The sequence below is a fragment of the Anabrus simplex genome, chromosome 2 (genome assembly GCF_040414725.1).
Source record: "Anabrus simplex isolate iqAnaSimp1 chromosome 2, ASM4041472v1, whole genome shotgun sequence".
Taxonomy (NCBI): domain Eukaryota; kingdom Metazoa; phylum Arthropoda; class Insecta; order Orthoptera; family Tettigoniidae; genus Anabrus; species Anabrus simplex.
The window spans coordinates 359396191-359420359 of NC_090266.1; the positions used below are offsets into that span (position 1 = coordinate 359396191).

Consider the following 24169-nt stretch of genomic DNA (forward strand, 5'->3'; position numbering starts at 1 on the left):
ACATATTTCTTGATATTTAAAGGAGATTCCAAATACCTATTTCCACGTCTGTAACATCTTCGGTTTTTGAGATACAAGTATCCCCGTAAAGAAATTTCAACCCCTTTATTAGTCCTTCCCACATCTAAATTTAAGTGGATTTTCCCTAAACAAACAAATACAGATTTCTTTATTTTTAAAGGAGATTCCAAATACATACATACATATCTTCATTACCCACCCTAGTATACACCATCGACTTACAGGTAATAAAGACAGAGCGAAACATAAAAAAACAAACAATAGGCACTACTTTTTCTCTCTCCTAAAACTACTTAACTAAATTATCTACCTCTACATCTACTCAGTGTCCTCCCATACGTGCGCGGATAGCCAGCATACGCGCAGGAAGCACCGCACTACAAACTACCCTATTCCCCTACTCCTATCGACCACCTAAAAAAATTTAGTAGACTGGTCGCTGCGTCAGCCCTACTATGGAATACATGCCCACCAACCCGTTGACCGCAGCCACCAGCCTCGCCACGTGAGAACTGATCTCATATCTCACCTACACTTACTGACACTGTATTCCTTCCCTACCATGTGTGACAGGCCAGCTTGGCGGAAACCAGACCCAACACATTGCCTGCCACACACTTCCGCTATGTACTTCACACCTTCTCTGTTCATTGTCAGCTCTCTACCTTCCCTCTCCTTTTTTCCGTGCAGACATGCTCAAGCCTAACTTCTTTGGGGTGAGTCAAGTCCCAACCCCTCCCTCTTCCCTAGATACGTCACCTTCTCTCTCGCACTATTCTCGCCGACTACATCTCACCATTTTACATCCCTCATCAACGCACCTAAAACCACTTAACATTTTTCTTTTTCACACCTCACACACAAACAAACAGTTTCCATTCCAAGTCCATTAGTTCACTCAGTCTTCTCAATCTACAGCACCACACCTACATCAAACTGTTAGACTTATCCCAGCTCTTCCATCCTATTAAACTTAGTACATAAACCTCAAGAATCCATCATTTTACAACCCTCAACAAGGCATCTACAACAATTTAACTTTTTTTTCATATGATCTACTTTCATAATTTCCATACTGCCAAAATTTTCTCCTTAACTACAGTCCCACTTAAGCTATCTAAATTACTATTACATACACCTTCTTTATCCTCCCTCCTCAGACAAATACACTTAAACAATCCATTTTTTCACACCTCATTTCCACACAAACAAGTCCAAGTCCATGTTCACTCAGTCATCTCACTACCTTTTCCTTCTTTTTTCCGTTTTCTAATAATTTTTTTAGCTTCCACCTAAGCTTCATTTCAACCATCCACGATAAATTTAAACTAAATACAGCTTCTTAAATTTACACTACACTCAAGCCTACTCAACCTCTCCTTTTCTCAACTCTTACCTAATTTTCTCAGCCTTTCCCCTTTTACCAAATCTTCTCATAAACACATCTACTCTCACATTCCTCAAGTCATTAATCTATCACCTCCTCCCATCCTACTACTTCTCTATCTACTTCCCAACAACTTGCCCCAGGTGGATCACCTTTCCACAGGGCAAGGTGCTTTCCACCTTTCCGCTGACACTACAGCCCTCTCTTCTGATATCATGGTCACCATGATACCCTTCCCGCATCTGCTCAGGGCGGATATCCATTCCTCTGAGCAGAATGCCTTCCCCCTACCTCCCTCGGCAAGAACCACATTATCTGCACCACCCCTGTTACTCCCTCAATTTCTTTATAAATCTAGCTCTGGCCACATTTAAGAATTTCGCTATATTCGTTCCTTTCTCCCACTCTCTACATAACCAAGATGTCATCTTATAGCTTTCCCCTACCATATCCAGCTCCTTCTTACTTAGTAGTTTGATCTTTATCCCCTCCAAAGCTCGGCATTGATTAAAAATATGCAGGTCCTCCCACTTCTCTCCACATAACACACGTCTATCACCATTCTCACTACCTACCCATCCACTGTTCCTCGGAACACTCAATACCCACCAATACAAACCTCTCTTATCCCTTTCCCCTCAAACTCCGTTTTCGGGTTTATTACTTTCACCAAGGTATTTAATACTGATAAAGAGACTCTCTCTCTACATTCCCCTATTAAGCTCTGTCTTTCAATATCTAGTAGTCTTCCCTTTATCCTTTCCCATACCCATTTAATCCTACCACCCTCCCCCAGACCTCTCCATATACCCCAATCCAATCTGTTGTAACCATTTTTTGCACTTATTCACCCACTAACCTTCATTTGTCATACCTTTCTGAAAACTAAACTTTCTTGTACTAAAGCCCCACCCTTCCCTTCCTCCAATCTAATCCAATACTTGAACACCCTCTTAGCTATTTCAACCTCTATCGATTCTTTACAGACAAATCTGGCACCGGCATTCGCTGTACAGTTCGGGAGGTCCATCATGATCTTACTAAATTTCGCCACCACCTGATTTAGTTCACCCCTGCCCTCCTCCATTCCCCATACTTGCGACCTCAAATAGCATTTTGCCCATTACCAGTGATTTAAACACCGTTTTATGAATTTTGTATTTAACATCTGGAAATTTCATTTCTAATACCTCCACTGCCGTAAGCGTTCCTCTTCCTTTGAATCTTGCCCTCCTACACTGATTTTTCCAAGAACCATTATTACTAATTATTGCACCTAGATACTCAATTTTTATCCCTGCTCTAATTTCTTCCTGATCTAGCCTCCAGACTTCCTTATTCTTTCTCCCACCCCTTTTCCTAAACACCATTATCTGAGTCTTTCTTACATTTACTCTGAGAGACCACTTCCTATTATACTCAACGACCTTGTAAACCCTTTTTGCAACCCACTTGCCGTCAAATCCAAAATCAATAGGTCATCCGCGAATAGCAACACCGGAACCTCCATTTTCCCTATTCAAGGGCATTGTCATGCCTCTCCACCATGACCCTCTAAAATATTATATATAAATAATATAAATAATATAAATAATATCGGGGATAGCTTACATCCCTGTCTCACCCAGCTCCTCGATTCAAAACACTTACTCATCCTTCCATCCTGCAATTTAATAATCACAAACACTTCCTCCTAAATTGTTTCTATTGCCACCCTCATTTTCTTTGACATTCCAACCTCCCTTAATCTCAAAAATAGCGCCTCCCTACTGACCGTATCAAAGGCTTTTTCTAAATCGATCGCTGCTACATACAATTTACGCCCTGCTGTCCTCACATATTTTGTAATCATAGTGTCCAGAATATAAAACATTATCGACTGTATTCCTTCCTTTCCTAAATCCATTTTGGAACTCAGATATCTTACCGTACTCTTCCGCCCAATTTGTTATCCTATTCGCCAAAACCCCTGTGTACATCTTCGACAACGAGTCTAGGACTGTAATTCCTCTATAGTTGTTAGGATGGCTACTATCTCCTTTATTTTGACAAATAGGGCATAATACCCACTTACTCCATTCTCTAGGAAATTCCCCCGGTCCCAGCAGCCTATTAAAGATTTTCACAACCCCCTCAGCATCGGTTCATTTGCCCCAACCTCCTTTCATACACTATTGGAAATACCGTTCACACCTCCTGCAGCCTTGGGTCTAGCATCTTTTTAATACCCTAATTACCTCCTGCCTTGTTATCTCCCCATCCAATATTGTAATGACTACTTCCAGTTCCCTACCTATACATGACTTGTCTATTTCTCTACCCAATTTACCTTCCCCTTCTAAAAGCCTTGTAAGGTGCCTAACACACTCGTTTTCTCCTATTTTATCCCCCTTCCCCACCGGTTTCGTTCATCTGATCTTGTTTATTGACTCCCATGTCCCCTCAAATTTCTTCTATCTACAATATCTATTTATGTTTTCAGCTTCCGCTTCCTTCCATCCTCTTTTCTTCTCATTCAATACCTCCTTATATTCCCTCCTCAATTTACAATATTCCTTCCTTTTTTCTTACTCACCCTCCTTCGTAACTCCGCTAGGGCTCTCATTACAACCTCACGTTTTCTCCTGCAGTCTTCATCAAACCATTCATTTTATTCTTTTTTCCCTCTACACTTCTCCTCACTTTCTTCCCCACTCTCCAGTCAGGGTGTTCTATTAATTTTAGCACGTTATCCACATCGTTCCCTTCTGCCGCACTTTCAATTCCTACCCTTAATATATCTCCCTCCTCTTTCAAATTCCGTCTCAATTTTCTTTAGTATTATCATCCCATATATACTTCAATCCTCCATTCATATATCTCTCCCTACTTTCCTCCATCTTTCCCTTCTCATCAGCAACCAAAGTTCTCAGTTTTATTTTGATAGGCATATGTTCCGTTAACCCACATTCTAACACCTCAAAACTTATTATTCTCCTTAACGCTATCTCTGAGCTTATTCCTATAGCCACTACACTCCCTCCAGTTTTTGTAATATACGTCAAATCTTCCACACTATCCCCTTCATCCATCCATTTAAAATAAATAAATGTTCTATAACACATAACTCTAATAACCTTTCTCCATAACTATGTACACCATTATCCTTACTCTTTCTTTGCAGTTCCCCGTCAACTTTTACTTCTTTCCCGTACACCGGTACCCTATTGCTCACTATCGCGTTCCAATCCCCCAATACAATCATCCCATCTTCTACATACATCCGTTTAATTGTGTTTATTTCTTCAATCAGTTCGTCATAAAAATGTTTATTTGCATAGACTGAATCGCTCGGATGGTTATAAAGCAGTGCCAGACAAATTGCTTCCCCTGACCCCTTCCCCATTTTTACTCTCAGCCACACTACCCCTTCTACCCTAGTCTGTAACATCTCTACCCATTCAGCTATTTCATTTCTTATTTAAACTACTATGGCCCCTGGATTTCGGCCCCTCTTCCCAATTTTTTTACTTACCACATTTACTACCCTATAACCGTCCCATGTAATTTCAAACCTTTCCCCTAACCACGTCTCTACTAAAGCAATTATCTCAAAATCTTTCACTAAATCCACAATTTCCCTTTTCCCTAACTTCCCCATCAACCCCTCAATATTCAGCACCTCTATCACCATCTCTAGTTATTTATTTCCGTGGTTTCCCATTTTCACACCAGGCAAATGCTGGGGCTGTACCTTAATTAAGGCCACGGCCGCTTCCTTCCCATTCCTAGGCCATTTCCATTCCATCGTCGCCACAAGACATGTCTGTGTCGGTGCGACGTAAAGCAAATACACTGACTGACAGTGACAATGCAACACCAAGGAGGAGTGGTTCGAAAGGGATGAAAGTTGGGGAAAAACAGATACGGCACGGATGAATAATTGATGTTTATTTCAAACCGATATGCAGGTTACACAATGCGCACGGCATCGACTCAGTAGGATGTAGGACCACAGCGAGCGGCGATGCACGCATTAACACGTCGAGGTACAGAGTCAATAAGAATGCGGATGGTGTCCTGAGGGATGGTTCTCCATTCTCTGTCAACCATTTGCCACAGTTGGTCGTCCGTACGAGGCTGGGGCAGAGTTTGCAAACGGGGTCCAATGAGATCCCACACGTGTTCGATTGGTGAGAGATCCGGAGAGTACGCTGGCCACGGAAGCATCTGTACACCTCGTAGAGCCTGTTGGGAGATACGAGCAGTGTGTGGGCGGGCATTATCCTGCTGAAACAGAGCATTGGGCAGCCCCTGAAGGTACGGGAGTGCCACCGGCCGCAGCACATGCTGCACGTAGCAGTGGGCATTTAACGTGCCTTGAATACGCACTAGAGGTGACGTGGAATCATACGCAATAGCGCCCCAAACCATGATGCCGCGTTGTCTAGCGGTAGGGCGCTCCACAGTTACTGCCGGATTTGACCTTTCTCCATGCCGACGCCACACTCGTCTGGGGTGACTATCACTGACAGAACAGAAGCGTGACTCATCGGAGAACACGACGTTCCACCATTCCCTGATCCAAGTCGCTCTAGCCCGGCACCATGCCAGGCGTGCACGTCTATGCTGTGGAGTCAATGGTAGTCTTCTGAGCGGACGCCGGGAGTGCAGGCCTCCTTCAACCAATCGACGGGAAATTGTTCTGGTCGATATTGGAACAGCCAGGGTGTCTTGCACATGCTGAAGAATGGCGGTTGACGTGGCGTGCGGGGCTGCCACCGCTTGGCGGCGGATGCGCCGATCCTCGCGTGCTGACGTCACTCGGGCTGCGCCTGGACCCCTCGCACGTGCCACATGTCCCTGCGCCAACCATCTTCGCCACAGGCGCTGCACCGTGGACACATCCCTATGGGTATCGGCTGCGATTTGACGAAGCGACCAACCTGCCCTTCTCAGCCCGATCACCATACCCCTCGTAAAGTCGTCTGTCTGCTGGAAATGCCTCCGTTGACGGCGGCCTGGCATTCTTAGCTATACACGTGTCCTGTGGCACACGACAACACGTTCTACAATGACTGTCGGCTGAGAAATCACGGTACGAAGTGGGCCATTCGCCAACGCCGTGTCCCATTTATCGTTCGCTACGTGCGCAGCACAGCGGCGCATTTCACATCATGAGCATACCTCAGTGACGTCAGTCTACCCTGCAATTGGCATAAAGTTCTGACCACTCCTTCTTGGTGTTGCATTTGCTCTGTCAGTCAGTGTAAAAAATGTTATTTATTTCCTCCCTCTCCCTCTCTATACTTCTGCGTTTCACCACTTCCCCCCTTACTTTTCGTAATTTTTCCTTTCGGCTCCACCCCATCCCTCTCCCCTTCCCTCCTTTTCTTCTCCCCCCCCCCGCATCCTTCCCTTTTTCCGTGTCAGGGCCATTTTTCCCACCCCATAGATCTTTTAAACTTAACGATCTCGCCTTATTCAACGCCTGATTTCTCTCCAGGTTTCTTTCTGCATTTCTCTTATTCGGGGAGGTTGAGTCACTACCCTGACTCCTTTCCTTTCCCGTCACTTCTTCACTGCCTATACCCACTTCCCTTCGGTCTAGTGTCCTACTTGTTGGTTCACTCCTTCCTGGGTTGTTCTGACTCACCAAGGACTCTGCTTGTCTCCGCCACCTGACCGCTGACACCGCAGTCCCGTCTTCTCTCTTCCTTCTCCGTACTGATGTCGCCCTGCTCTCGATTTCTGCAACTCATTTCCTCCGCACATTTTTCCATCCTCAGTAGTTCCTCCTGTGGCCACGATCGCGACCAATTTCTGCCTGAAGTTACCAGACACCTCTCCAATATCTTGGCTCGCAATCCCTGAGCTCTAGCCCGCCACATATGCCGCTTATAGACATCCAACCGCATCCTGTCTTCTTTCTCTGTCTCAGCCTTCAAATAAATGTTCGATTCTTTCAAATTTCCAGCATTCCTCAGAATTATTTCGACCATCAGGGTTGAAATTAATCTTAACATCACCGGCCTATGTCCCTTGTTCCTTCCTACTCTATACATATCATCTATATCAACCTCAGAGAAATTTATCTTCATTTTTTTCGAAACTATGTCCACCACTTTCATTACTAACTCCACTTTTGATTCTGTTCCTTCCTCAGGTACACCATACACAAACACATTTCTTCTTGCTGATTCGTTCCTCGCTAACCTCACTTCTCTCTTCATTGCTGTCAATTACTCTACAAGTACCACCACCTGCTTTTTCAAGCTCTCTACCTCATCTTCTATCTCTGCTAACTTGTCATTTACCCCTCCAATTTCTTCTTTTATAAAAAGTTTTTAGTACTTCATCTCCTTGATTTCGGTTGCCTGGTGTTCCTGTATCATTTCCTTTATTTCTTCTCCTTTGCTCGCTTCCTTCACCACTCTCTTGATCTCTTCAAGCTCCTCCCAACCGAACGGTCTCTGGTTTGGACCAGGGTTCTTTTCTATACCTCCTACCACCAGCAGCGTCGCAATAACCGTCGCACACAATATAATCTACAACAGTCCTTTATAACCATTAATTTTTCTTCCTCTCTAAGCTCCACCTTCCTTCCAACACCACCTTGCACCATGCCATCTTCCAAATCTTAACCTGTACTGCTGTAGCGTTATTCCCATATTGCGCACCTCAGCTCACTCACACGTCCGCACTTCCCGACGTCTCGCTCCTGACTGAGATTCCAAATACCAATTTTAACGTCTGTAACATTTTCAGTTTTTAGATATAAGTATACCCATAGAGAGAATTCAAGTAATTCTTCAATTCATTCCCCCCCTTATGTGGATTTTTGAAAACTAAAGAATACGTGTTTCTTTACTTTGAAATAAATTTCCAAATAAACATTTTCATGTCTGTAACTCTGTAACAACTTCAGTTCTTGAGAAATAAGCATCTTCGTAAAAATAATACAACTCTTTTTACATTTTAAGCAGAACTCTGCCTATCTGTATTACACACCGGCTAGTCCCCCTTTATTTCATTTCTAATTTTTCCGTAGATTCTTATTTTCCTCTTATCATTTCATCGAAGCTTCATTGATATTCTTTCTTTATTCGCAAGCCTTTACTCACCAGCTCGTTGCTTGTCAACCAGGACTATTTCTAGTGGTACCTAAACATATTATTTCCTCCTCTAAGGTTATTTCTTTCTTTTTCATTTTTATTCTACACATCCGATCGGCTTTACTCAATGTTACGTGAAGAATGCAACATATTTATAATTTATTTCTTACACATTCCCAATTATTTTATTACTGCGTGGCCAAACAAATGACGCATACTCTCAGGGATATAAATATCCACCTATTCTAACATTATGTTGGAAGTCTCTTAAAATTCATAACAGAGGGTCAGTTAAATCACTCATAATAATTACAATGGCACTATAATTATTATCATTACATGATTTTACAAATTTTCATTTATAGTTCTTGTTAACCACGCCTTCGATGGACATCTTGACAATATATATTATTGTTGCGATCTATCACTATAAAATTATCATTCGCAACACAAAATATTATTATTATTATTATTATTATTATTATTATTATTATTATTATTATTATTATTATTATTATTATTATTATTATTATTTGATGGTGAAAGGACGTGTTTGTATACAGTGCTGTGAGAGTTTCATTTTTCAAGTGGAAAGTGACATTATTGAGGTACAGTTCAGTTACATTACTTAATACTAAGTGAAGTTCTTTGAATTGACATAATTAACATTTCACTCGAAACCTGTACAAGAGTAAAAACTGTGTTTGCTTGATTGTTGATTTCGTTAAAATTTAAGTCGCCATTTAGTTAACGTACGACGTCAGAGATTCTAGTGGCGGAGTAAGGAACGAGAAACAAAACACGGTAGTATTGCCAACTGCTGCATACGTCATGGAATACTGCAAAGCGCGCGAGTGCGAACTGCCTAATGACGGGGGCTATGTGGAGTGCAAGGGGTGCGGAAATGGATGGCACTATGATTGCTTCGCCCTGAAAGAAAATTCGTACCGTGCGATGAGCAAGGACAAGAAAACAAAATGGCGATGTGCTGAATGCAGAAAGAAAGTGGACACTAGCAGTAACACTAAAAAAAAGCGATGACTTGACGGACATCAACAAAAAATTAACAATAGTTGTGGACTTGAAAGATGCAGTGAATGAAATGAAGGAAGAACCGAGAGAAAGTGTTAAAAGTCAGAAGTTCATTTGTGAACAGTATGAGGACATTAGGACAGGAATGCAGAGCATGATTAAACAGATAAAGGAGTTGGAAAAGAAAGTGAAGTGTTTAACAGATGCATGCAAAGGAAAGGATGATATAATTCATGAACAGGAAATAAGAATACAAGAACTTGAACAATATTCCAGAAATAGAAACCTTTTGCTACATGGTATTCCAGAGAAAGATGAGGAAGATGTTGAAGAAATAGCATGCAGAATTGCAGCAGAGCTGGATGTTCCTCTGTGTAAAACTGAAATAGATGCAGCACACAGAGTTCCAACCAGGAAAGAAGGAGTATCCAAACCCATCATAATTCAGCTACCAAGGAAGAAGAGAGACTTAATGCTCGCAAGAAGGAAAAGTAAGACCATCTTTAACTCCAAAGTTATTGGACCAACTGAAGGAGGGAAGGTACTTGTCACGGAGCAACTGTCCCCTTACATGGCGAATCTTTGCTGGGAGGCATGGAGACAGGCGGACATCAAAGGATGGAAGTATGTATGGGTGAAGCAGGGAAAGCTGTTCGCTAGAAAGGAAGAGAAAACTACTCCGGTAAGAATTCTTTCAAAAAAAGACATTGAAAAAATCCAGTATCTGGCTGAAAGTATCAATATTTAAATTTAGTTATTGATGTTAGTTACATTGATAGTTGTAGTTTATTACTAGACTCAAAGGTATACAATAATTGTGATGAATGGCTACAGATGACAAGGAAACAAGAAAGTGAAATGTCTCTACTTCATATGAATATAAGATCAATTAGAAAATATTTGGATCAGATGGTTATAATATTAAGACACAGCAGGCCACTGGTAGATGTGCTAATATTTAGTGAAATAAATGTAAATAATGAAATGGAAATTGAGCAGTATGAGTTAGAAGGATATAGTATGCATTATTCAATAAGAAATGTTTCTAAGGGTGGAGGAATAGTAATTTTTGTCAAGGAAGGGTTCATATTTAAAGAAAAGAAATGTATAACAAATCAGTTTGAAAATTTATCAGGGGAAGTTTGGATTAATGGAACACTATATGGGATCATTATGGCAGTATACAGACCACCTGACTATAATCCAAAGGATTTTGTGGAGGAGTTAGATCTTCATTTACACAGTATGAATGCCAGAAACTTAATAATTATTGGGGACATGAACATAGATATTCTGAAAGACAGCAGAGTCACATCCTTGTACAATAATGTGCTAGCAGATCATCAGTTAGTTCATTGCATTAACAAGTTCACAATGGAAGAATATCTAAATGGAAAACTAACACAATCCTGCATTGACCCTGCATTGATTAGGAATGGGAAAAATGTAAGAGATTCTTCTGTAATTCAGACTAAAGTTTCTGATCATTATATAATAACTGTACAGATATCACATGATACTAGGTGTAATAAATATGTTCCAAGTGAAAAAGTTATAGATAACATACAGGAAAGGGTGAGTAAATCCATGTTAAGAACAGAAACAGAAATTATTGGAAAAGAAATAAATGAGAATGTGAGTTCAGATGATATATACATGAAGATTTGCAATGCAGTTAACAAGGCAACTAATGAAACGAAGGATACAAAAAACCAGAAGAGAAGGAAAGACACTCAACTGTGGCTGACGGGTGCTATAATAGAAAAAATAAAAGAAAGGGACAGACTTTTCAAAAGATGGAAAAATGCATCAAATTTAAATCCAGAAAATAACGAAAATTTAAGGAGGTTATATAAAAGAATGAGGAATGATATAATAGCTGATATTCATAAAGCAAAAAGAAAGTATTACAGATTGCAGTTTGAAAGTTATAGAGGGGACATGAAGAAAACTTGGGAAGTATTAAATGATGTGCTAAAGACTAAAAAGAAATGGACAATAGAAGAAACGGTAAGACATTATTTAGGAAGGCAAGACTCACTAGAAAATATAGTTGATAACTTTTCAAAAACATTTTCAGAACAGCTAGACAAGGTAGTACATGAATGTAGGGTACAACGAAGCCCATTACCTAATACAGAGAGACTTTCATCATTTTACCTACCACTAGCAAGTACAGCAGATATAGCAAACATAATTGAAGGAATGGACATAAATAAATCACCAGGCATGGATAAATTAACAGTTCAACATCTGAAATATAACATAGACACAATAACACCAGTAATACAGAAGCTAATCAATAAAATAATAGAGACAGGTATTTTCCCAAAGGATCTGAAGACTGCCATAGTGAGACCTATTTACAAGCAAGGTTCACATTTACAGTATGAAAACTATAGACAGATATCTATTCTTCAAACTATAGGTAAATTAGTTGAAAGATACATTGTTGATCACCTAATCTCATATTTAGAAAAATTTAAAGTAATAGATGAACATCAATTTGCTTATCAAAAACACAAGGGTACAAGTAGTCTTCTTGAGGAATTCTCCAATTTGATCAATGGGAAGCTAAATCAAGGTATGCACATTTTAGCTATGTTTATTGATTTCTCAAAGGCATTTGATTCAATTTCCCATGAAAAAATTATTGTAGCCTTAAGAAAAATTGGGGTAAGAGGAAAACCACTAAAAGTTTTTGAAAGTTACCTGACTGACCGAATGTATAGGGTTAAAATTGATAATATATATGGAGAAATAACTACTATTAAAAGAGGTGTTCCACAAGGAAGTATCCTAGGACCCATTTTGTACATAATTTTTGTCAATGATATAAGCTCATGTTTTAAAAACTGTAAATATTTCATGTATGCAGATGATAAACTAATTGTATCAGTACATAAAAACCCAAAAGTGGCAGAGAAGCATTTACAAATGGAGTACAACTACTTTCAAGAATGGTGCCATGATAAGGGTCTAATAATTAACACTTCAAAAACAAAAGTCTTGTACATTACTATGCCAAAAATGCAAAGAGAAAACATTAAAATAACAGGCCATTCAGTTCAGTGCATTCATGATGGTGAACAAAAATCATGCAATTGTGACTATGTAATAGAGGAAGTTGATAACATGAAATATATAGGTATAATAATAGATAGATATTTTTCATGGAAGCAACATATTAATAAGTTGTGTGAAAGACTGAGGCTAAGCTTGTTCAAAATGCAAATGGTTAAGTATATAATACCTCATGATAGCTTAAAATTGGTTTATCATTCACTTGTTGAGTCACTTATATCATATGGTGTAAGTGTATGGGGATCAGCTTCTGTTACAGACATAAACATGGTACAAATGTTACAAAATCGCATTGTCAAAGCATTCTTTTGGTATGAAAACAGAGGAATATTTAGCTTAAGTGAGGATATGTTAACAGGGATGTACCAGAAGGAAAGGTTCTTGAGAGTTAAACAACTTTATATGTACATCATAATTAAAGAAAATTACTGGAAGCCTCAATATAGAATTGTAAATGAGCATACACATGGAACAAGACTGAGGCATATAAGTTCTTTTCAGGTCATGAGGTACTACAACAAATATGGATCCAGAACACTGCAAGTTGTAGTTCCTAAATTTTTAACAATTTGCCTTCAGAATTGACACACTTGAAAACCAAATATCAACTAAAAAAACATGTGAAACTATGGATCATAGATAATAAAATTACAGTTTAAATATTTGTTTATGAATGGAAAATGTACCAAAGACTTATCTATTTTGAGTGATACTTTCAGGGATTAAGAAAAACTCACACCACAGGACAAAATGACAATACTAATGTAAATATACATACTTTATTAATGTTGTAAACAGTAAGGATTGCAACAATGTATACAAATGTGAAACAACTACACCGGCAGATAAGCACATCAAGTGCTTTGCAGGTGTAAATAATTGCAAAGATAATGTATAATATCCTACTGCATATTTGCAAATGTATTTTAGATAAGTTATAAATAAAATATAAATAAATAAAATTATTATTATTATTATTATTATTATTATTATTATTATTATTATTATTATTATTATTATTATTATTATTATTATTATTATTATTATTATTATTCTCAATATGACTTAAAAATGCGGGACACGGATAGATATAAATTTAGATCATTAAACGACACCAAAAATATTCCACAATCTACAACACAATGAAATCAACCCATAAAGCAGAAACATTATTTAATGTCAGGCCCTCAACATTACATCACGCCATGCCCGTAATTATGGTATGTTACCTACAATTTTACATTAGAAGCAATATTAGCTGTACTTTAGGAAAGCCTAAAATAAAGCAAAATAGGCATAAATATCTATAACGGATGACAGCCTGGTCACGGCTATAGTTAATTATATACATATTAATTAAAACAACATTTCAATAATCTTGTACTTACACTCTCCAAGCTGCATCAATCAGCCTCTCACATATGACCCATTGCACTTCCTGGTGCCAAAGCTATGTTAAATACTAACGTTGTCATGGTGAAGACTGGTGTATATCCAACTTGGCACATTTTACACTTATCACAAACTCCTTATTTATACACACGAAACACAATTCTTCAACTTGATTCTAAGCAATAATAATATGATTTCTTCTAACACACTCCTAGGGATGACCTCGCCCTGCCAGCGTAATTTGCGACACTGTCTTATACTTACCTAACTTCTATTCAGCTGGTCTGATATGCGGCAAACTGGCTCTCTTTAAATATCGTTCAAATCTGCTCCCTGTTTTGACGGCTAGCTAGGAATTGTTCTCACACTTCCTGTTAACGTTCATTGTCCTCTGCTGGTTTGCTCAAAGGAATGTCCGTAATGAGCTTCAGGACATGCTCCAGCAATTAAACTACAGGTGACCACACACGGAATTTACCAAACTACTCCTTCCTTACCTGCTCAATGTCCCGTTAGCCTCTGCGGAATGTTATTCTGTACCCCTCACTGTTTTAAAATAAACTGGCTACTTGTACTTCTCCCATTGACTCATGATATCAACACTGTCTTAGGCAATGGCAAGTTATTACTTTAAGAATGTCCTCTACTTATAGCCTAATTTCTCTACTGCGAGTGAATAAATATAGTTTATGAATATTCACTTACATTTTTCAAATGTCTGGGTGCAGTTTCTGAATAGTCGGTCATTTGGCGTCCCCCCGCATTCGGTTGAACACACACACGTACTGTATTGCACAATGGTCTTCTCAGATGGACTGAACTAAACTGCTCGACTGATGGAAGTGCCCCCCTGGATCGTTTCACGTCTGTTGTAAATCCGAAGTCCGCCTACGTGATTCTCAATCAACTTCCGGTGACGTTACGGAGCGTTACAAATTAATCCAATGGCTTCATTAAGTTATTAACCGGTGTCCGTGATTCCTTATGTTTATTGTAAGTCTGAGTACGATCATAACGTTTCGTATAATTCACTTGGCGTTCGTTCAATTAAACTAGCGTCGGCCATTGCTACTTCCGGTTGCACCCACGGTATCCACATGTGATCAGTTGCGCACAATGATTATTATGCCACCTACAAAGAATATCTTCACTCTAATACAGTTATTAGGAGCCCAATTGATGTGCAATCTTTTACAAACTCACGAGACAGACTAAAATATTCCCAGCTGGAACATCGGCGCTTAAGGATGGAGCGATTTGATTGGTCGCGCCATGTTTCTACGGGATAAACTCGTCAAAATTCCAACGATTTCAGCTATCCTCTGTACTTTACGTTTGCCTTACATGTCTCTAACACAGCTGCCTGGAAAATTTCCAAAGAATATTCTCAGGGTGTTGTAAACGACTGATCCCTATGTGCGGCTAGCGGACGTTCCCAGGCAATAGCTGGCTATATGCATTTAATTGTTTGACAACCCCCAACATAACGTGCTTGACCTCTACTAAGTTGGCTTAAATCTTCCACGTTGGTAGGCTGTGACCATACGGCAGTCCTCGCTAAAATTGAAGAATGTTACATTAACGCACATAATCTCATGAATTATTACATTCCACCATATGGCCTAAGGCAGTTTGTGTGCAGTATGCCATCCATTCTCTTTTTATATCCTCCACCTGCTTACTGCCCACTGTTCGGAACCTCTCACAAATCATATCCATGTACTTCTCTCTAATTTCCTCGTCCTGGAGATTTTCTATCCTGATTCCTTTGCAGACAGATTTCAGTTTCTCTATTGTACGCCTAGAGGAACTTAGTTCAATACAGATCATATAGTGGTCTGTGTCATAGAAAGATCCCCGTAAAACCCGTACATTCCTAACAGATTTCTTAAATTCGAAGTCGGGTAGATATAGTCTATTATGGATCTGGTACCCCTACCCTCCCATGTGTAGTATGTGCCTTATGCTTGAAGAATGATTCGTAATTGCTAAACACGTACTAGCACAGTAGTACAGAAAACGCTTCCCATTCCTATTAGCTTCCATATCATCCACACATTTACCAACCACCCTTTCACATCCTTCAGTTCTATTTCTAACTTTTGCATTGAAATCGACCATTAGAACTCTCCTATCGTTGCTGTTGACCCTGACTACGATGTCACTCAATGCTTTATAAAACTTGTCAACTTTATCCTCATCTGCATACTCACATGGTGAATAAACTGAGACAAATATCGTCCTAATTCTTCCAACTGTCAAATCTACCCACATCATTCGCTCATTAAAGTGCATAACAAAAAGTATGTTGCGTGCAACAGCCCTATCCCACACTCTGCCCTTCCCTTTTTAAAACCCGACAAGTACACTTTATAATATCCTATCTCATCCTCGTTTTCTCCCCTTAGCCGAATATAATTTACTCCTAGCACAACCAGATGCGTTCTCCTTGTTGGCTCAGGCTGTTCTCGTTTCATTCTTCCATAAGCCCCATTAATATAGACAGCTCCCCGCGAATTACATTTCCTTCGCCAAGTTGTTTCCAAGGAGTCCCTCGCCTTTCAAATTGGAGTGGGACTCCGTTACTACCATGGGTCCGAGTCTTGCTTAAAATATCTGAGCTCGGAAAATTCGTAAAACAGGATGCTACCTTCCTTACACACTGTCCAAGTGAGGATCATTCCTCTAACGAGTTAGGGACCAGCGGTGGATAGTATAGTCCTAGACGCCTGAGCACAAGAAGGGCCATGACTCAGAATATGTCCGAGATGCCGGCTCCCATTCCGTAGCAACTGGTATCCCGGCTCTCAGGACCACTTACTAGGCTGCTCAGATGTTGCCCATGGTTCAAGAGCTAGGACGTGACTACGGTAACCCACACCATGAACCACTGGATTTTAACTTATTTTCTTTACGATTTGCCTTACGTGACACCGATACAGATTGAACGTACGTAGGGAAGGACGTGGCCATGGCCTTAATTAAGGTACAGCCCAAGCATTTGCTGGTGTGAAAATGGGAACAACGAGAACCATCTATAGGGATGCCGACAGTAGGTTTCCAACCCATTATCTCCCGAAAGCAAGCTGATACCTATGTGAACCAAGCCGCGCAGCCACTTTCTCGGTTTTACATAATTGTGGAGGCTGAAAAACGTAATAATCCTACTGGTGATACGATATCGAACATTACATACCTGAAGTGAACTCTAGATGACGAACAGTCAGTAGACCTCGTCATCCATTTCATGAGGAAAAGTGGGCTGTTTTATCGTATATAAACGTAGTATTTCTTATTAATCTCTTTATTGTTGTTTACTACGTTATATTATATTGACTCTGTTTTAGTCTGTGTTTGTATATTTTTAAGTGTTTTTTCAATATCAGTTAGAATAAGTTATATTAATGAATTCCTAGGCAATGCCATATTCTACCATATTCAATTTTTTCTATCATTTTATCAGAAAATAAGGCATTGCGAATTAGATCCTCTGACTATTTTAAACTCATAATCATTTTTCATCATCGTTTGTTTTAAATCATAGTCAGTGGATACATGTTAAAATTTTAATTTTCATGTCATTTCGTTTCACCTCGTACCATTAGGGGCCGATGACCTAGATGTTAGGAAAACTGACAGCATATCCAACAGTTACGACTGCGCTCTTAACACTAAGGATCGAACTGAGCATAAATTGTATAACTACCCCTGAATGAATGAATGAATGAATGAATGAATGAATGAATGAATGAATGAATGAATGAATGAATGAATGAATGAATGAATGAATATATTATGTACTGGTGTTCATGGCTTCTTCACCGAATAAACAGTAAGATAACGTGATGCAGGAGAGTAGGTGGCATTAACTTAGCCCTTTACATTGTTTGTTTGTTAATGTTTAAAGGGGCGTAACATGTAGGTCATCGACTTCCCCTTACAGTAAAAAGTAATATGACTGAGTACACTTGTGTATATTGCAATACATATCCGTTTGTTAATATGCGTGTCTTTGTTCATTTTAAAAACGTCCACAGAACGTAGGTTTCTGAAAAACTTCTTCATCCTCCTATTTCTGCCTAAAACAACAAATGAAGGCATTCGAAAACTGTTCATAAAAATACTAGTAGTTAACCACATTAAAATATGAACAACTCTATTTCAACTCATTCTCAATATTAAAGGCAAGCTGGTCAACTTCAAAAGAACAGTTTTCCCTCAAATTTCAAGCAGTTGTTCCCGTACACAATTAAAAAAATGTCTTTCTATGCCTCCTGCGCTACAGTGCAGTGCAAAAGGTGCATGGTATTTTAAGTCGACAATTTTCACAAAAAAAAGTTATGTCTGATTTGCATTGAAGAAACGCCATCTTGTATCCAAATCAGCAGACCGTAAAACTACCTTAAAATCCAATATTCTGTTTTACGCGGAGTTTAGGGGACGACATAAACACACAGTCCTCATGACATTTGAATTAACCATTTAAGACCGAGGGATTGGGCCGTGTGGTTAGGGGCGAGCAGCTGTGAACTTGCATTCTATGGATAGTGGGCTCGAACCCCACTTTTTGCAGCCCTGAAGATTGTTTTCCGCTGTTTCCCATATTCACACCAGGCTGTACCTTAATTAAGGCCATGGCTGCTTCCTTCCCGCTCCTAGCACTTTTGTATCCCACCGTCGCTCTAAGACCTATCTGTGTCGGTGCGACGTAAAGCAACTTGTAAAAATAAGAATAAAATCCCTCAACCCGACCGGTAATATAACCCTGAGCCCTCTGAACTGAAGACCAGTACGCTCACCAATTATCCAAGGAGCCGGACAGTAAATGAGGGTTAATATATGGCAGTGCTCAGTGTCAACTTGGATCAATGCTGAAGAGGCACTCTGCATCTTAACTGTTAAACAGGGAAACTGTGATGGTCTCAGACTAAATCTATAGATTAACCCTTCATAGTCATATTTAGAGGAGAGACGAATCCTGAAGAATAAAAAATAGTTCATATGTTAATGACCTAGTGGTTGCATTCCGTAAGATGAGCCCGGAAGGAGGATGTTTAGTTTTAGATGTGAGTACCTTCCTCAACTCTTATTGGTCTTATTAAATTCAAGCTGTGAAGCAGAAAAAAGTTTCAGTACTCTTTGCCGCTTGAAAACGTACTTGTCGGCAGTTTTGAAGATGGTTTTACGTGGTTTCCCATTTTCACACCAGGCTGTACCTTAATTAAGGCCATGGCTGCTTCCTTCTTACTCCTAGCACCTTCTTATCCCATCGTCGCCATAAGACCTATCTATATCGGCGCGACGTAAAACAATTTTTTTAAAAAACAGAAGCGTGTTTGTGTTCTACTATGAAGGGAAAATCACGTTGCCGCTTGCTATGCACATCTAGAGCACAAAGACAGTGCTGACAACATAAAAGCATTTCCATTTTTGCCTTTCGAAAATTATTAGAAGAACACAGTTTTGTACTGGCCATTAAGACGTGTGTATTGGTAAGTGATTATTGCAGACCGGAGTTAAACGGTGATCCTCTTTTAATGAGTACATTTATTGTTTTTCAGCCGAATGTATATGATGATGGCATACATGTATGCATGTGGTTATCAATCAATCAATCAATCAATCAATCAATCAATCAATCAATCAATCAATCAATCAATCAATCAATCAATCAATCAATCAATCAATCAATCAATCAATCAATCAATCAATCAATCAATCAATCAATCAATCAATCAATCAATCAATCAATCAATCAATCAATCAATCAATCAATCAATCAATCAATCAATCAATCAATCCTGATCTGCATTTAGGGCAGTTGCCCAGGTGGCATATTCCCTATATGTTGTTTTCCTAGCCTTTTCTTAAATTATCGCAAAGAAATTCGAAATTTATTGAAAATCTCCCTTGGTAAGTTATTCCAATCCCTAACCTATAAACGAATACTTGCCGCAATTTGTCCTCTTGAATTCCAGCTTTATCTTCACGTTGTGATCTTTCCTACTTTTAAAGACATCACTCAAACATATTCGTCTACTGATGTCATTCCAAGCCATCTCTCCACTGACAGCTCGGAACATACCACTTAGTCGAGCAGCTCGTCTCCTTTCTTCCAAATCTTCCCAGCCCAAACTTTGCAACATTTTTGTAACACTACTATTTTGTCGGAAATCACCCAGTGCTTATATTCCAGGTAGAACAGTAGAGTTTGTAGGTAGGCTTAAAAGTAATATTTTTATGCGGATAAGTTAGCCTACAATAGTTCTTTACATTTATGTTTATAAATAACGGTTCAAAATTGAGGAGTTAGATACTTACGCTGTTATTGCATGAATACTGTTTTCAGATTTCCTGGTCCCTTCACTATAACCCAGTCCAGGTCTTAGTTTGCTAGTATGCCGCTAGATGTCAGGAGCTCACTAAAACTGCTAAGATGCGCTACGCTGTTATTGCATGATGCATGCTTCACGAACGGCACGTTCAGTTGCTGCCAGTTCTCTGGCTGGAGAAGATGTCACCGAGTTGAAGAGAAGGTTTTGCGGCGTCACATTTAATAAAAGGCTGGGTATCAGCACTGTGACCTATGTTTCTAAGAATGCACTCTGCTAACAAAGCCAACCTTACAAAACACCTCTCTAACAGACAATTATATAAGGTGTAAGAGAAAATTATACCGAAAACATAACGGGTGTATAGGAAGTAGATTTGCAACGATATAATACAGCTGTTAACGCGTCGTAACTGTGTACAAGGTCAAAAGTCAATGTTTTCCTTTCTGCTTTACGTTGCACGCATGTGAAGGGTTTGTAAATATAATATAACCTCATTAATCCGGAATAACTGAAACTCTAGGTTGTACGAATTAATAAAAGTCCGCATGAAAAACAAAATGACTTATGAAATGAGCTTTGGCGGATATTTCAACACACTGTTCCGTAAAAAGAACGTGAACAGTACAGCATTTTAAATGTAAGTAATACCAAGGTTATTTAGTATACAACATATAGTGCAATACAGTATTAGACCCTACAAAATACAGAATGACTAGTGCAATACACAATTAGAACTTGGGAATCAAGGCACACCTTCATTGACCACACTGGTTTGAAGAAACTGCTGATATCTTTTTGTCTTCCTTTGGCGTTAACTGTTAAATCACGCAGATGTCTCAAATGTTCGTAATATGCAGATATGTTTTCATTGTTGTTATCTTCAACGTATGTAATGAAAATTTTTATATGGTATTTAATTTCAATAAGTTTTGGCTTAGGGTTAATAATATCACCTGCTTCATCCTGGTCATATTCTTCCATTTCAGAGCTTTCAGAACAGCGATCACACGTTCAACGATCTCCATCTGCGTAATTTACAACATTGCGTCCGTAACTCAGCTTTATACTGCAATTGCATTTATGTATTATTATGAAAAAAAAGGAAATGGCGTATGGCTTTCAGTGCCGGGAGTGCCCGAGGACTCGCCAGGTGCAGGCCTTTGGTTTGACTCCCGTAGGTGACCTGCGCCTCGTGATGAGGATGAAATGATGATAAAGACGACACATAAACACATGACCAATGATGGTTAAAGTTCACGAACCTTCCGGGAATCGAACCCGGGACCTCTGTGACCAAAGATCAGCGCGCTAACCATTTAGCCATGCAGCCGGACATGTATTATTATTAAACGTACGTTCTCAAAGAACGCGGGCGACCGTCAGGTAACAACCATAGCGCTGGTGTCTGTGTTCATTGCATACAGCGAGTGTTTGTAAACATGAAATTACGTAACCTGTTCGTGTGTTACTTTGACCTTCGTCCAAGTATGTTGTGCTTGTCACGAAAGGTCACTTGCTCTTGCGACTGTAATGATTAATAGCATACAGAAGCCATCCACTGTGCTGCGGTACGTGTTTTTACCTGTTGTATTATTTTCCATGAACGTATTATGTTTTACATGATACTATCACAGTACCTCAGTATATCAGAAAATTGTAAATTGTTTTCATTCTCTGCTATACAGTATAATGGCAGTACAACATTTCCTTGCGCCATGTAAATGACTTCACGCCGTGATTTGTTATCCAATATTAATCAAACCGCCGCGGAGTTCGATGATAAGCTTCTTTCTCAGTTCAAAGTATAACTGAGGTCAGACAAAGTAGTAATACCGGTATTTCACTTTTCAGCTGCTCATCCACTATAAGAATCAGTTACTGAATGATGTACAGTGATGAGGAGATTAGATTTGTCAGAACCATGTAAAGTGTAGTGCTCATGGAAATGTAAAAAAAATATCGTTCTATTCTAGCATGTAAGAGTTAAATCAAATCTATGGATGTTAATCACTAAATAAATTAAATATATTTAAGTCATCTGTGTAGTGTGAATGTACTAAAATTTACCATTTTTTACACTGTTTATGAACAATTATTATTAAGAAGTTGTTAAATATTTCCTGTCCTCATAAGTAATTTAACGGACAATATGTTCAGTTTAGATCATAATATTCTAAATATAATAATTTACTTAAACGTATGTGCATTTTACTTTTTACTTAAAGTATACTGGATACCTTCAGCGATCATATTCTTCATTCAGTGAAATGGAGAGTGATAGAAATATGTAAACATATTTAATTAGGCACCTGCCAGGATAATGCCTGTTTATCCTCTCCTAACTTCCTACAGAATACGTCTATACTTTTATTAAACTGACTTCATTGCCTTTTTACCACGGTAAATGGATTGTCTCATTCGGGAACTTTCAACCACTTTCTGCTTAGCTGTCTTCAGCAACTTATCGATAATGTATCTATAGTCAATGCTAGGCAGAACGAAATGTTACAGAATGATGTAATCTGAAACTAAAATGCGATTAACTTATAATGTAACTCACGTGATTGTTACAGGTACGTGGAAGCTAGTCCTGGATGGGGCAAATCTCTCCAGGCCAATCTACCAGCAGGCCATTGGGAAGTGAAGTTCACAGCCAGGCATCCTACGTCACATCTCACCGCCTCCTGCGTTCTTGTTATTAGTGTACTTTCCAAAACTGAATAGCCTTCGAGTGGCTTTAAAAATTCAACTTCGAAAATCATACAATTCACTGTTTTGAGAATGAAATTCGTTGTAACCAAACACATATTGGTGTAACGTGTAATTAGGTATTAAATTATCAAATTAAATATGAAATATTGTACAGTAATACCTGATTTCATCTAAACATTGTATGATATGTATTGACTGGAAAAAATTTACATTTTATGTCACATAGCTTTGAATAGGCCATTGTAAGTGTTGTGTAACGTCAGTGAAGATTGAACTATGCTTGGAAAATGAAATTTTATGTCACGTGGTTGAGAATTAAGCCACTGTAAGTGTTGTTTGTGTACATGAATGAAGAATGAACTATTCTATTTGACAGAAAGAGTACTTTTCTATATTCTCTTATCATGATGTACTTTGTATTAGCCATGCCAAAGTTAAGACATGTGTCCAAAGTCGGTCCTACCTTAGAATATTTGTGGCATTTATTAATAGACTTAAAAATAACAGAACGATTAACATGAATTTTAACATCCTAAATCCACGCATGCAATTATTCTTTTTGTTTTCCCTGAACTTAATATCTATAGGATGTACAAAAATTAAAAAGTTCAACTAACCTCACAATTGATATATGGTACAGCATTTAGAACGATCCTCTTCCCAAGTTTTTATAAACGATACCTAAACATTTGTTTTCTATACAGATATTTTAATAGTTTCAGAGTGCATTCCCTTGAAGATGTATCTAATTTTAGTCTATATTTATTTATATATGAGTATTTCTACTTCCATTTGAATTTAAGCCATCAAAATAATAGTGAGTACATTGGTCTCCTATGTACTTCATCTAATTCATTATACTAGTATATATTCAACAGGTAGTTTTACTTACCTTGCAACCAACTTTGAGTGCCAGAGATGTGTACATTCATGTGTTTATTTCAGTACATGATCTGAGTGGGCCTACTTAACTGTGCTATTAAAGCCATGAAGTAGGTAGAAGGTAATGCTGAAGATAGCTGAATTACTGATAATTACAGTGCAGTCACTACCCATTTTGTTCTCGTCACAGAGATATAATATAACTTTCCATATTTTCCCTTCATATTTGA

General features: G+C 38.8%; 1 protein-coding gene across 1 annotated transcript in view; it reads left to right on the forward strand.

The window, feature by feature from the left end:
* LOC136862829 (uncharacterized) overlaps window positions 1-23780 on the forward strand; it is a 148608-nt gene extending 124828 nt beyond the window's left edge. Inside the window, exon 10 of the mRNA XM_067139093.2 lies at window positions 22919-23780. Coding sequence (XP_066995194.2) covers window positions 22919-23069 — 151 coding nt within the window. The 3' untranslated portion in view covers window positions 23070-23780. The remainder of the gene's footprint in view (window positions 1-22918) is intronic.
* The last annotated feature ends 389 nt before the right edge of the window (window positions 23781-24169 follow it).